General features: G+C 38.4%; 1 protein-coding gene across 2 annotated transcripts in view; it reads left to right on the top strand.

Moving 5' to 3' along the window:
- Window positions 1–13,060, top strand: part of LOC124135171 (mitogen-activated protein kinase 1) — a 49,272-nt gene that overhangs the window by 16,729 nt on the left and 19,483 nt on the right. For both annotated transcript variants that reach the window (XM_046500398.2, XM_046500400.2), the window contains 3 exons: window positions 5,897–6,023; window positions 11,297–11,352; window positions 12,302–12,491. In XM_046500398.2, coding sequence (XP_046356354.2) covers window positions 5,897–6,023; window positions 11,297–11,352; window positions 12,302–12,491 — 373 coding nt within the window. The remainder of the gene's footprint in view (window positions 1–5,896; window positions 6,024–11,296; window positions 11,353–12,301; window positions 12,492–13,060) is intronic.

Here is a 13,060-nt window from a genome sequence, read left to right on the forward strand (position 1 = left end):
AATCTGAGCTGTACATCATATAGTGTGACACTAGTGTGTGGTGTCAAGACCAGTCCTTCATTCTGTCTCCCAGCCTGTATCTTGGTGAGGTCAGGCGTGGTGACACACAGGGGGTCGCTGTTGTTACAGGTCCTCTTGAGAAGCAGCTGGAATACATTCAGCACTGATAAGTCTTTATGCTCCAGTCCACAGCTGTTGAACATGCACATCAGGTCGTGACGGTGCACAATCCTCACATACAATACCCCTGACTCGCACTGTTGATCAAACTCTAAAAATGTTATTGTATACAAGGATCGGCAAATATGTTGGTCCAGAGACTTGTGCCAGTAACTGTATCCAGGGCCTGCTTGCACAAAGCTATCGTAACTACAATCAATCTTAGAGACTTACGTCGATTCTAAAATTGTCTTAGCTAAAGTTTACAACCGTTCCACAAAGCGATCTTAGGGGGATTGTAACTTTACAAGTTCTTAAGTAGCCGATCTTAACAAAGATCGGAATCTTCAGCCATAAAGATACGAAATTTTCCCTTGGTCATGTTTAGCAGATGGCGCATTTCCTTGCACACCATAATAAAAGTCGCCATCTTTGTTGTTATTGTACAATATTTAAGATCGATTTTAGCAATCCTAAGTTGTTCCGGAGCAACTTAGCATTTTGATCTTAACTCACAACTCTCTTAGTTAAGATTGCTTTGTGGAATGGGCGCCTGATCATAACAAAAATTTAAGATCGCATACTTAGTGAGTTACAATCAACTTAGCGCTAAGATCGCTTTGTGCAAGTGGGCCCAGTAATGATATGCTTTATAGTGACCCGATAGATTTCTGGATAGTGACGTGGGGATATGATCACAATACGATACGTAAACAAGACTTGACATTCACAGACAATAGACAGTACCCAATATGACTAGTAAACAGGGCTTATTAAGTTATTTTAACAATAGAAAACATGCACCAGTGCAACCTATTATTGAAAATGCAACCAAATATTTGTGTCAACATGCATGTCAAAACAATTGTTATTTGTGTCTGCCTAACCCTAACTTGTCCACACAACATGAATCTTTGAGTGCATTCAATACCTCTAAGGTTTGTTTACTATACTACATCACTAATACCGACATTACCGTATTCGACGTAATAAGCGCCCCGCTCTAATAAGCGCCCACGGCGATATTTGCTAATAGATTGGCTAGTGAACAAACCCAATTAGCACCCCTTCCGATTGATCAATGTACACAAGACTTATTTATTCGCTTATAATACGCACTCGTGTGTTATATGCACCCTTAATTATTGGCAAATAAATTCTGGAAAAATATATCTGTCGTATATAAACATTTAAGGCTGTCAGCATAAACCACGAAATTTATCTTTTAACTCTGTTTTTTTCACAAAAATAATATTCTAATAAGAGCCCCCTATTTCTTAGTTTGAGAGCGCCCTGGGCGCTTATTACGTCGAATACGGTATATGTAATTTGTCATGCTTTCGTGGGTTTTTACATCATCAAACTGTGGGTACTCCAAGATTTGGTGCACATGTTCCTATTATGTTTTACAGCAATACGTCATTAATTTATGTGAAACTTGCAGTAGACCAGCCAATGTTTCAACTTTGATAAATGGGTGCAACCTGGTTTTGTCTTGTGCAACTGGATTTTCATGTCAATATGTACCTGGTGCAAATTAAGTCAGGTTCCTTACATCAAGCCCTGAAAGGAATAGAATCTGCTACAATGGTACAAGTGCAGGCAAAGACTGAGTACCAATTACCACAAGGCAAAGCTGAGAAGCGTTCTCTTTATCGGCCATGGCATCACGTACACTGATCATGCTAACTGGAAATGTTGGAAGTGCTTATGATGTTTATCATGTTCAGATATTACTTTCCGAATGAATTTCAGAAGAAGTAAACAGTTAGTGGTTGGAAAACTCTAGTGAATATTACATTTACAGAACTCTTGTAGTGAATATTACATTTACAGAACTCTTGTAGTGAATATTACATTTACAGAACTCTTGTAGTGAATATTACATTTACAGAACTCTTGTAGTGAATATTACATTAACAGAACTCTTGTAGTGAATATTACATTAACAGAACTCTTGTAGTGAATATTACATTAACAGAACTCTTGTAGTGAATATTACATTTACAGAACTCTTGTAGTGAATATTACATTAACAGAACTCTTGTAGTGAATATTACATTTACAGAACTCTTGTAGTGAATATTACATTAACAGAACTCTTGTAGTGAATATTACATTTACAGAACTCTTGTAGTGAATATTACATTAAAAGAACTCTTGTAGTGAATATTACATTAACAGAGCTCTTGTGAATATTACATTTACAGAACTCTTTGAGTGAATATTACATTAAAAGAACTCTTGTAGTGAATATTACATTAAAAGAACTCTTGTAGTGAATATTACATTAACAGAACTCTTGTAGTGAATATTACATTTACAGAACTCTTGTAGTGAATATTACATTAAAAGAACTCTTGTAGTGAATATTACATTAACAGAACTCTTGTAGTGAATATTACATTAACAGAACTCTTGTAGTGAATATTACATTTACAGAACTCTTGGAGTGAATATTACATTAACAGAACTCTTGTAGTGAATATTACATTAAAAGAACTCTTGTAGTGAATATTACATTAAAAGAACTCTTGTAGTGAATATTACATTAACAGAACTCTTGTAGTGAATATTACATTAAAAGAACTCTTGTAGTGAATATTACATTTACAGAACTCTTGTAGTGAATATTACATTAACAGAACTCTTGTAGTGAATATTACATTAAAAGAACTCTTGGAGTGAATATTACATTAAAAGAACTCTTGTAGTGAATATTACATTAAAAGAACTCTTGTAGTGAATATTACATTTACAGAACTCTTGGAGTGAATATTACATTAAAAGAACTCTTGTAGTGAATATTACATTAAAAGAACTCTTGGAGTGAATATTACATTAAAAGAACTCTTGTAGTGAATATTACATTAAAAGAACTCTTGTAGTGAATATTACATTTACAGAACTCTTGGAGTGAATATTACATTTACAGAACTCTTGGAGTGAATATTACATTAAAAGAACTCTTGTAGTGAATATTACATTTACAGAACTCTTGGAGTGAATATTACATTTACAGAACTCTTGGAGTGAATATTACATTAACAGAACTCTTGTAGTGAATATTACATTAAAAGAACTCTTGTAGTGAATATTACATTTACAGAACTCTTGTAGTGAATATTACATTAAAAGAACTCTTGTAGTGAATATTACATTAAAAGAACTCTTGTAGTGAATATTACATTTACAGAACTCTTGGAGTGAATATTACATTTACAGAACTCTTGGAGTGAATATTACATTAACAGAACTCTTGTAGTGAATATTACATTAAAAGAACTCTTGTAGTGAATATTACATTTACAGAACTCTTGGAGTGAATATTACATTTACAGAACTCTTGGAGTGAATATTACATTAACAGAACTCTTGTAGTGAATATTACATTAAAAGAACTCTTGTAGTGAATATTACATTTACAGAACTCTTGGAGTGAATATTACATTTACAGAACTCTTGGAGTGAATATTACATTAACAGAACTCTTGTAGTGAATATTACATTTACAGAACTCTTGTAGTGAATATTACATTTACAGAACTCTTGGAGTGAATATTACATTAACAGAGCTCTTGTGAATATTACATTTACAGAACTCTTGTAGTGAATATTACATTTACAGAGCTCTTGTAAATATTATATTAACAGAACTCTTGTAGTGAATATTACGTTTACAGAACTCTTGTAGTGAATATTACATTAACAGAGCTCTTGTGAATATTACATTTACAAAACTCTTGTAGTGAATATTACATTAACAGAACTCTTGTAGAGAATATTACATTAACAGAACTCTTGTGAATACTACATTAACAGTGGCTTGATAACTCTTGTAGTGAATGAGCGATATTTCATCTTTATTGCGATGAAGTTATTCATGCATAAGATAGCAGCAGTAAAGTGAGTATGAAGGATTAGCAAAGAGAAAAAATAGATCAAAATTAAGCAATATCTAGACAATATGTGAAACACAATATACTTAACAAAAACATGTAGATTCACATTATCAGAGAACTCTTAGAACCCATGCAGTCAGAAAAATAATTGGCAATACATTTTCATACCATTTTACATTTCCTAGATAAGTTCTGCATCTTTTTTATAATTTTATGTTAATAAATGACAATGCGATGACATCACCATGCTCATAATATGCTTATATGAGGCACTAAGCATGCTAAGTATTGCAATGCTGAAACCCTGTGGATTGTTAAACAGCATTTTATGGTGTTGTCTATTTAAGTATTTAATAACAATGCTACAAGGCCTTAGTGGTTTGTTCTTTCTGCAGTGTTTTATTGTACGAGAAACAACTCCCACTCGTCCATTTCTTATATGAGATATCAACATTTTGTAAAGCCTTTTTAAGGATGTCAATAAATTGTACAAGCTTTAAAAACATTTACCCGTATTTAAATAATGATGACTCCCCGGAATACAATCAGACCTCAGCAATGTCGGACAACTCCATTTTATGTACAGGGGGGTTAAGTTTGGTATTCTCACAGTATTCACGTTGATTATCTGCACCTTTTCTCCCAATACCGATTGTCATATCTCTCCCACTTTTGGGTGCGACCATTCAGCCATTGCGTTCATCTGCGCTGTCCAGCAACATCTATCATGATCTATGCGGAACCAATCACAGACACTTCCCTCTCAAAAGTAACGTCCTATTTATGACGTCATCAAGTTTGGAGCGCATGTTCGAATCTCCAAAAATGACCTCATGATAGAACAAAGTTTCATCATGAAATAGACCACGGTTTGTTCTTCATTTTTCTTTGTGATTTATCGCGTAGCTATCATATATGAGATAATAATGGTGATTCATCATTAATCATGTAAATACTTCCTGTATGTTGGTGTGTATTCTTCCCATGAGCCTCTGCTAACAAGGTGGTTTGAATAATACTATACATGTTCATGAGACATTGATTGTTATATGTTTGACATGGCTGTGTATTGAATGATAGGCTGGGAGCATCATGGGTAGGTAGTAAACTCCTTTCTTGCTCCGGTATGTTTAGAAAAAGAATATTTTCGCAGATCCAATTAGCATTGTGTCAATGATGCTGTTCTGTTCTCCAGTGGCTTCTGACAATAACAAGGTTGTCACGCCCTGTATAAATTCTGCATAGAAGATGTTGTTATCGATGAGGTGTCACACGATCCTTTTGTTAGTGTTCAGAGGTCCCCATTGGTCATGGTGTAATGGACATTAATATGTTGTGTAAAAGATTAATGATGTACTTTACATGCTTGAGAGAAAATTACAAGTTTCTTTTTTATATACAGTAAACTATGGTTATAACGAACTCGAAGGGACCACTAACTTTAGTTTGTTATAATGGTAGTTTGTTATAAGCATATATACAGCATAACTATAGCAAATAGTCGGGACAAAAAAATCAGTTCGTTATATCCGTCAGTTCGTTATAAGCGTACTTTACTGTATGATAATGAAATCTAATAAATAGAGAATCTCACCTGAGTGTCTTTTGATATCAAATATATCAATGAGTGTTAATGGACATTAACTTGCCTCTTCAAAAAACGCTGATTTAAGAAAACACAATTAAATGATTAATTTTGATGCATTGTCATTGGGCCAAGGACACTTGCACTGTACAATGCTGTATCGATGGTTTGAAGAATTGTACCATTGAAGTAATTTGTACTTGACATTCCAGTGATGTGGTTAATTATGCCTTTTTTCATCTGTTTTCAGATCTGCTATTGATACTGAAACAAAGTCAAAAGTAGCCATCAAGAAAATATCACCGTTTGAGCATCAGACATACTGCCAAAGAACGTTAAGAGAGATCAAGATCCTCACCAGATTCAAGCATGAAAATGTAAGTTGCATTGGCTAAGTTTCTGCTACACTGTAGCGTTTCCATGAGGAACTTTAGGCCAGGCATTTTATATTTTTCGGATTACTAACCCGCCGACTCTGATTTTTGAGAAAATGTAAAAAAAATAAAATAATCAAATTTCCACATTTTTTTTCCCCGCCAATAGTCGCGTAGCCAGTAATTATCCCCTGCCATGAAGTGGAAGGGGGATATAGGAATGGGTGCTGTCCGTCCGGCCTTCTGTCCTTCCATCCTTCCGTCCGGCCGTCACATTTCGTTTCCGGAGCAAATCTTGAAAACCGTACCATATTTCTTCACCAAACTTGGCACATAGATAGATCTAGTGGTAAACTGGTGCCTTTTGATAGTTTGGGATTTTAAAAAAAGTTATTTTTCGAGTTTCCATGGCAACGACTTTGATTTAGACTGAAAATGGCGGTAGTCCTCGTTTCCGGAGCAGATCTTGAAAACCGTACCATATTTCTTCACCAAACTTGGCACATAGATAGATCTAGTTGTGAACTGGTGCCTTTTGATAGTTTGGTATTTAAAAAAAAGTTATTTTTCGAGTTTCCATGGCAATGACTTTGATTTAGACTGAAAATGGAAGTAGTCCTTGTTTCCGGAGCAGATCTTGAAAACTGTACCATTTTTCTTCACCATATTTTGCACATTGATAGGTCTAGTGGTGAACTGGTGCCTTTGGATAGTTTTTGGATTTTTTAAAAAGTTATTTTTCGAGTTTCCATGGCAACGACTTTGATTTAGACTGAAAATGGAGGTAGTCCTTGTTTCCGGAGCAGATCTTGAAAAACGTACTATATTTCTTTACAAAAAGGCCCAGTGAACATAGTTCACAGGAGCTAATGCATTGCACACACCTGACATGTCATATTGGCGGGGGATGTGAGTATTTCATGCTTGTTTTATTTGTTATCATCACCTTTTAATAAAAATAATATGAATTTACCTTTGTGAACTAGTAAAGAGATACATAATCGATCTTTGTTGATCTCGAAGCCGAACATGAATAGCCTACCTTGCCAATTGTCCTTGTTGTAAGTGGTCAAATTTTTATTGTTACAAGGGGCTTTATCGTCACAAATGGCGGTCTTTTGAGCACAGAATATGTTGATAAAGTATGCCAGAGGCATTCTGCATTAAAAAAATGCATCTAGCTTCTTTTTTTTCCCCCTCCTCCAACCCTGGACTTTAGGCTGAAAAATCCGTAATCCTAAAAATAAAAAAAAGCCTTGACTTATAAAACTTGTGGATACTGCGTCTGTCTGGAGAGTGGAAGGTCGGTGGTATGATCCCTGGTTGTGATACTTCTTTTTACCCTGCCTGGTGTTTGGCATTATGGGACTAAAACAAGGACTGGTCAGGTGGAGTATCCTGTGTCTGAGTAGGGTATTCATTTTTCACTGTGGAAAGTTATCTCAGTGGGTAAGCACTATAGTTTAACACTACTAGGTCTGGACTAGAACAAGCAGCAACACACAACACTATATATATGTGTAATAATTTTGAACATGACGTTAAGCCCATTTCACCTCACGTATAAATCTTGTCGTTGGCTATTGTGCTGTGAAAACAGAGTGCAGTGTACATGGTTCGGCAACAGAGTCACATGGGTGGCACAGTGGTCCATGCTGACATGTTTGTATCCCTCAGCTGAGTCAGGGTCTGATGATTGTTGGTTGTGATACGAGGGGTGTTCATTAGAGATTTCCCCTGACCCACTTCCGATGGACCTAGTGGAATGAAACTTGGCATAGGTATATTAGTCTTTCTCCACACAGGAACCACCAAGAGTTACACACTTCTCCCATCGTTTTATGCAACTATGGAGACCTCGCTTGTAAAAGCCCTCATTTGGGCCTCAAACCAGGACTTGACTTCGGAAATCAGTGTTTCATCATGTGTGAAACGTTTTCCCTTCAAAAATGACTTCATGGTTGAAAAGAGGTGGAAGTCGGATGGTGCCCGGTCAGGAGAGTAAGGAGGATGTGGAAGGATTTCATAGCGCTTCTGTCTGGGCAACATGAGAGTTGTGTACTGGAGCATTGTCTTGCAGGGGACGGACACCCTTGGTTAGCATGCTGCGCCTTTTAAGCTTGATAGCGTCCTGCAATTTCCGCAGCAGTGAAGCATAATAAGCTCCTGTAATTGTGGTACCCTTTGCCAAAAAATCCATCATCACTACTCTGTGCTGGTCCCAAAACACCGTGAGCATGACCTTGCCTGCAGAGGGTTGGACAAGTGCCTTCTTTGGGGGGGTCGACTCCACATGCTTCCATTGCATCGACTGAACTTTAGTCTCAGGATCATAGTGATGGACCCATGTTTCATCCTGTGTGATAAGTCTGTCAAAAAAGTTTGCCTGTTTTTTTTGGCACATGTCCAAAAGATCCTTTGAGCAATTGACTCGTTCCTGCTTTTGGAAGGGTTTTAGCAACCTGGGAATCCATCGTGCAGACACCTTATGCATGTTCAAATTGTCATGGATGATTTTTTCCACAGACCCTACACTGATCTTGACATCTTGTGCTAACTGGCGAACAGTTATACGTCGGTCTGCCAAAATGGCGGTCTCCACTTGATGGATAGTGTCCTCATCAATGGCTGAATGGGGGCGACCAGGAATGGCAGCTGTTTCCACAGATGTCCGACCACACTTGAACTGGCGATGCCAGTGTTTAACAACGTCATATGATGGGGCATCTTCCCCATAAGTTGCTTTCATTTCATCGAAAGTTTCTTTTGGTGTGCGACCTTTCAAATATAAAAACCTAATCACTGCTCGGTATTCTACTGGCACCATTGTCACACCCTACTCGATCATAACACCTGTAAAAGTGGTAAGATTAATAGTTCAGTGCTGCAAATTCAGACATAGCCTATAGATACATGTATCATTACACATGTGAATTTTCAACCAAATATGATAACCCTAAGTGGTTTAGAGGAAATCTTTAATGAACACCCCTCGTACTTGGTCTGGCAGCATATATCTGGGATTGTTGATACACCAATGTGGTTGCTTTCCTGTCACATTCATCTTCCCAAGCCAAGGGAGTTAACTGACTATAAAACCCCACTTTCCACCCTTGCCGAACTAGGCTGCAATTATGGAGTTTTATTTTGGCTAGGCTAATGAGTCTATACATCGTGTATCTAAATCGACATCTGGTTTGTCAACTGCCGTGCAGATTTCGGTCGATTGAAGGATTTGTAAAGCATGTGTACCACCAACTCGGTGTTAACAGATATTTTCCAAATCGTTCCATGTTTCTTAAGAAGGTGCTCACATGATTTGATGCACTTTGCAAAGTTTTATTACAATATTGTCTTGACTAGGCACTGCCATTTTGTTATAAGCAAAAGGTGGAATCTGATTAGTCAGTAGGAGGGACATAGAAGGCACATACCTGGTAATAGCCACTCGAGCCCAGAAATTCCAGTCTAGTTTGGCAAGGGTGGAAACTAATTTTACAGTCAGTTAACTTCCTTGCCTCAGGAAGATGGTCACATTCAGCTAACATGCTTCACTCAACTCGGGGCACAGGTCAAGGGGTCACTTTTATTAGTGATGGGTATTGGCCTGACTTTTTCGTATTGCAATTTATTGCAATATTGATTCATGTATGCTATACATACCACAATGTATTGCACCATACTGTTATTTTCCAAACATATTCTGATATGTATGCGGGGCGGTTGGGTTACCTAGTGGTTAAAGAGTTCGCTCGTCACGCCGAAGACCCGGGTTCGATTCCCGACATGGGTACAATGTGTGAAGCCCATTTCTGGTGTCCCCCGCCGTGATATTGCTGGAAAATTGCTAAAAGCGGCGTAAAACCATACTCAGTCAGTCAGCTGATATGTATGCATTAGCGCTTCCAACGTGGTATAACGGTAATACAATGCTTCTCTAGTCACTGTATGCTTGGTTGTGTCAAAATCAAATTTCAGCCCCAGGTTGTGTTTGTTGGCCTGTCAGTACAAAACCTGTGCTAATGGGTTTAACCAAAATGGTCAATGTTGACGACCTGCTTTATCACTTCAGGCTTTATTCCAGTGTGAAACCGACCCCCTATTATATGGCTGAGATTCAGTGTAAAGTAGTGTTAATTAGGGCTGCAATGAATACACTCAGAGGCGAATACGATACGTATCACGAATATAAGGTAATGAATACGAACATTTATTCACGAATACGATAACAAGTTACTTCCAGTCGTATGTGCTCAGCTTGTATTGTCTTTGCTTTTGGGGTAAAACATGGTGTCAGTGTAAAACGTAAGTTTATTAAAATGTAGGTAAATGTACGTCATGTAATTGCCTTGGTTGAAACATTTCAATGTTGTCTTTTGTGAAGCAAACAAGTAGTACATCGTGACAATGCCACTTATATCCTCAAGTTTTGGTTGGCAGTACCATAAGTTGCCTTTGAAAATTGACACAAATTGTTGCTACATGGCTTGAACATATTCCATTTTGCATATCTCGCTTTGATAAATAACAGACGAGTTCAAGAATCATACATTCTCGATTCTAGTGGCTACGAATAACATTCAATTCATGAAGGGATACGGCTCGATTCACCAAATACGTGAGTGAATTGTAACAGCCCAAGTTTTAATCACACTCACTTGTCTGCCCCCCTGGAGCGTCTGACCAGAGAGCCGTCAATGGTTTAATGCATGTCATCGTATCCCATTTAAATGGATCGTTGCTCATGATGTCAATGACTGGATTGTCTGGCCAAGACTCCATTATTTACAGTTCGCCAAAATCTAAATCCAATATTTCTGAGTGCGGCGTTCAATCAATGTTATAATGCTGGAATATTGCTAAAAGCGGCATAAAACCTCACTCACTAACTCACTCTATTAGCACCTGCCTGTCTTATTATCAGAGCCGACCCGTGAAGATCTGGGGTAGAAGAGGTCTTCAACAACCCATGATTGCTGTAAAAGGCGACTATACTTGTCATAAAAGGCGACTAACGGGATCGGGTGGTCAGGCTCGCTGACTTGGTTTGATGTATGTCATCGATCCCAATTGCGTGGATCAATGCTCATGATATTAATCACTGGATTGTCTGGTCCAGACTCGATTATTTACAGACCGCCGTCATATAGCTGGAATATTTCTGAGTGCGGCGTTAAACAACAAACCAATCAATCAATATCATCAGAGCCATTGTCTTCAAGTAACATGGCATGAAATGAAGTGCGGTTATCAATCTGTTCACCCTTTCCTTTCAGATCATCAACATCAGTGATATTCTGCGAGCGCCATCCATAGAAGAAATGAAAGATGTGTATCCTTTACAGCCTTAGTAAAATCAAAAACATAATGAGCTGCAGGTCTGGACTTTCCACAATTATTATCCACTTGTTGTCTCTGGTGGCCATTCCAGGTCCCAGCAGAGGCGTGAAGATCAGGGTTAGAATAGGCCTTCAGCAACCCATGCTTGCCGTAAAAGGCGAGTAACAGGATCGGGTGGTCAGGCTCGCTGACTTGGTTGATGCATGTCATGGTATCCCACTTGCGTGTATCAAAGCTCATGATGTCAATCACTGGATTGTCTGGTCCAGACTCGATTATTTACAGACTGCCGTCATGTACCTGGAACATTGCTGAGTGTGACGTTAAACAATAAACAAGCAAACAAACCAGGCTGCCTTCATGTGGCTTGAATATTGCGAGTGTCGTGTTGAGCAACAAAGACTAAGGCGTAAATCTGGCTCTGGATGTGAAGTACCAATTTCCTCCCACTCAAGTGGGTCGAGTGTTTAAGTTGCATACCTTCAATATCAATGCTTATGTTGTTTCGGCGACCAAGATGTTGTTCTTTTGTTGTTTAGCATTGCACTCGGCACTGAAAAAGCTATAGGACAGCGGCCTGTAAATATTCAAGTCTTTGACCAGGCAATCCAGTGATTGATATTATGAGCACTTTTCTGCACCATAAGGGAATGATGACAGACCATCAACCAAATCACCGAGCACTTCATTGCATGGCATTGTGTTCCGACAGCATGGACTGATGCTCACAGTATCAATCACTGGATTGTCTGGTTCAGACAAGATTATTTACAGGCCTTCGTCATATAGCTGGAATATTGCTGAGTGGGGCATTAAACAACAAACAGTTCTTAAACGCCCAGCATATGGCTAATGCTAATATTGCCAACTATGGCGTCCAACAATATTTCATCCTCGGCAGTGTTCTCCAGTTTGTGTGGCATCTTTCTTAACGGTGACAGCTACATTGTACAGTGCCTGATGGAGACAGACATGTACAAACTGCTGAAGACCCAGCAACTCAGCAACGACCATGTCTGCTACTTCCTCTACCAGATCCTTAGAGGCCTCAAATACATTCACTCCGCCAACGTGCTGCACCGGGACCTCAAGCCCAGCAATCTCCTACTTAACACAACATGTGATCTCAAGGTAAGACCTCAAGCCCAGCAATCTCCTACTTAACACAACATGTGATCTCAAGGTAAGACCTCAAGCCCAGCAATCTCCTACTTAACACAACATGTGATCTCAAGGTAAGACCTCCAACCACTGCAATATCCTACTTAACACAACATGTGATCTCAAGGTAAGACCTCAAGCCCAGCAATCTCTTACTTAACACAACATGTGATCTCAAGGTAAGACCTCAAGCCCAGCAATCTCCTACTTAACACAACATGTGATCTCAAGGTAAGACCTCAAGCCCAGCAATCTCCTACTTAACACAACATGTGATCTCAAGGTAAGACCTCCAACCACTGCAATATCCTACTTAACACAACATGTGATCTCAAGGTAAGACCTCCAACCTCTGCAATCTCCTACTTAACACAACATGTGATCTCAAGGTAAGACCTCCAACCTCTGCAATCTCCTACTTAACACAACATGTGATCTCAAGGTAAGACCTCCAACCACTGCAATATCCTACTTAACACAACATGTGATCTCAAGGTAAGACCTCCAACCTCTGCAATCTCCTACTTAACACAACATGT

Source organism: Haliotis rufescens, unplaced genomic scaffold (genome assembly GCF_023055435.1).
Source record: "Haliotis rufescens isolate VD_foot unplaced genomic scaffold, xgHalRufe1.0.p SCAF_15, whole genome shotgun sequence".
NCBI classification, from domain to species: domain Eukaryota; kingdom Metazoa; phylum Mollusca; class Gastropoda; order Lepetellida; family Haliotidae; genus Haliotis; species Haliotis rufescens.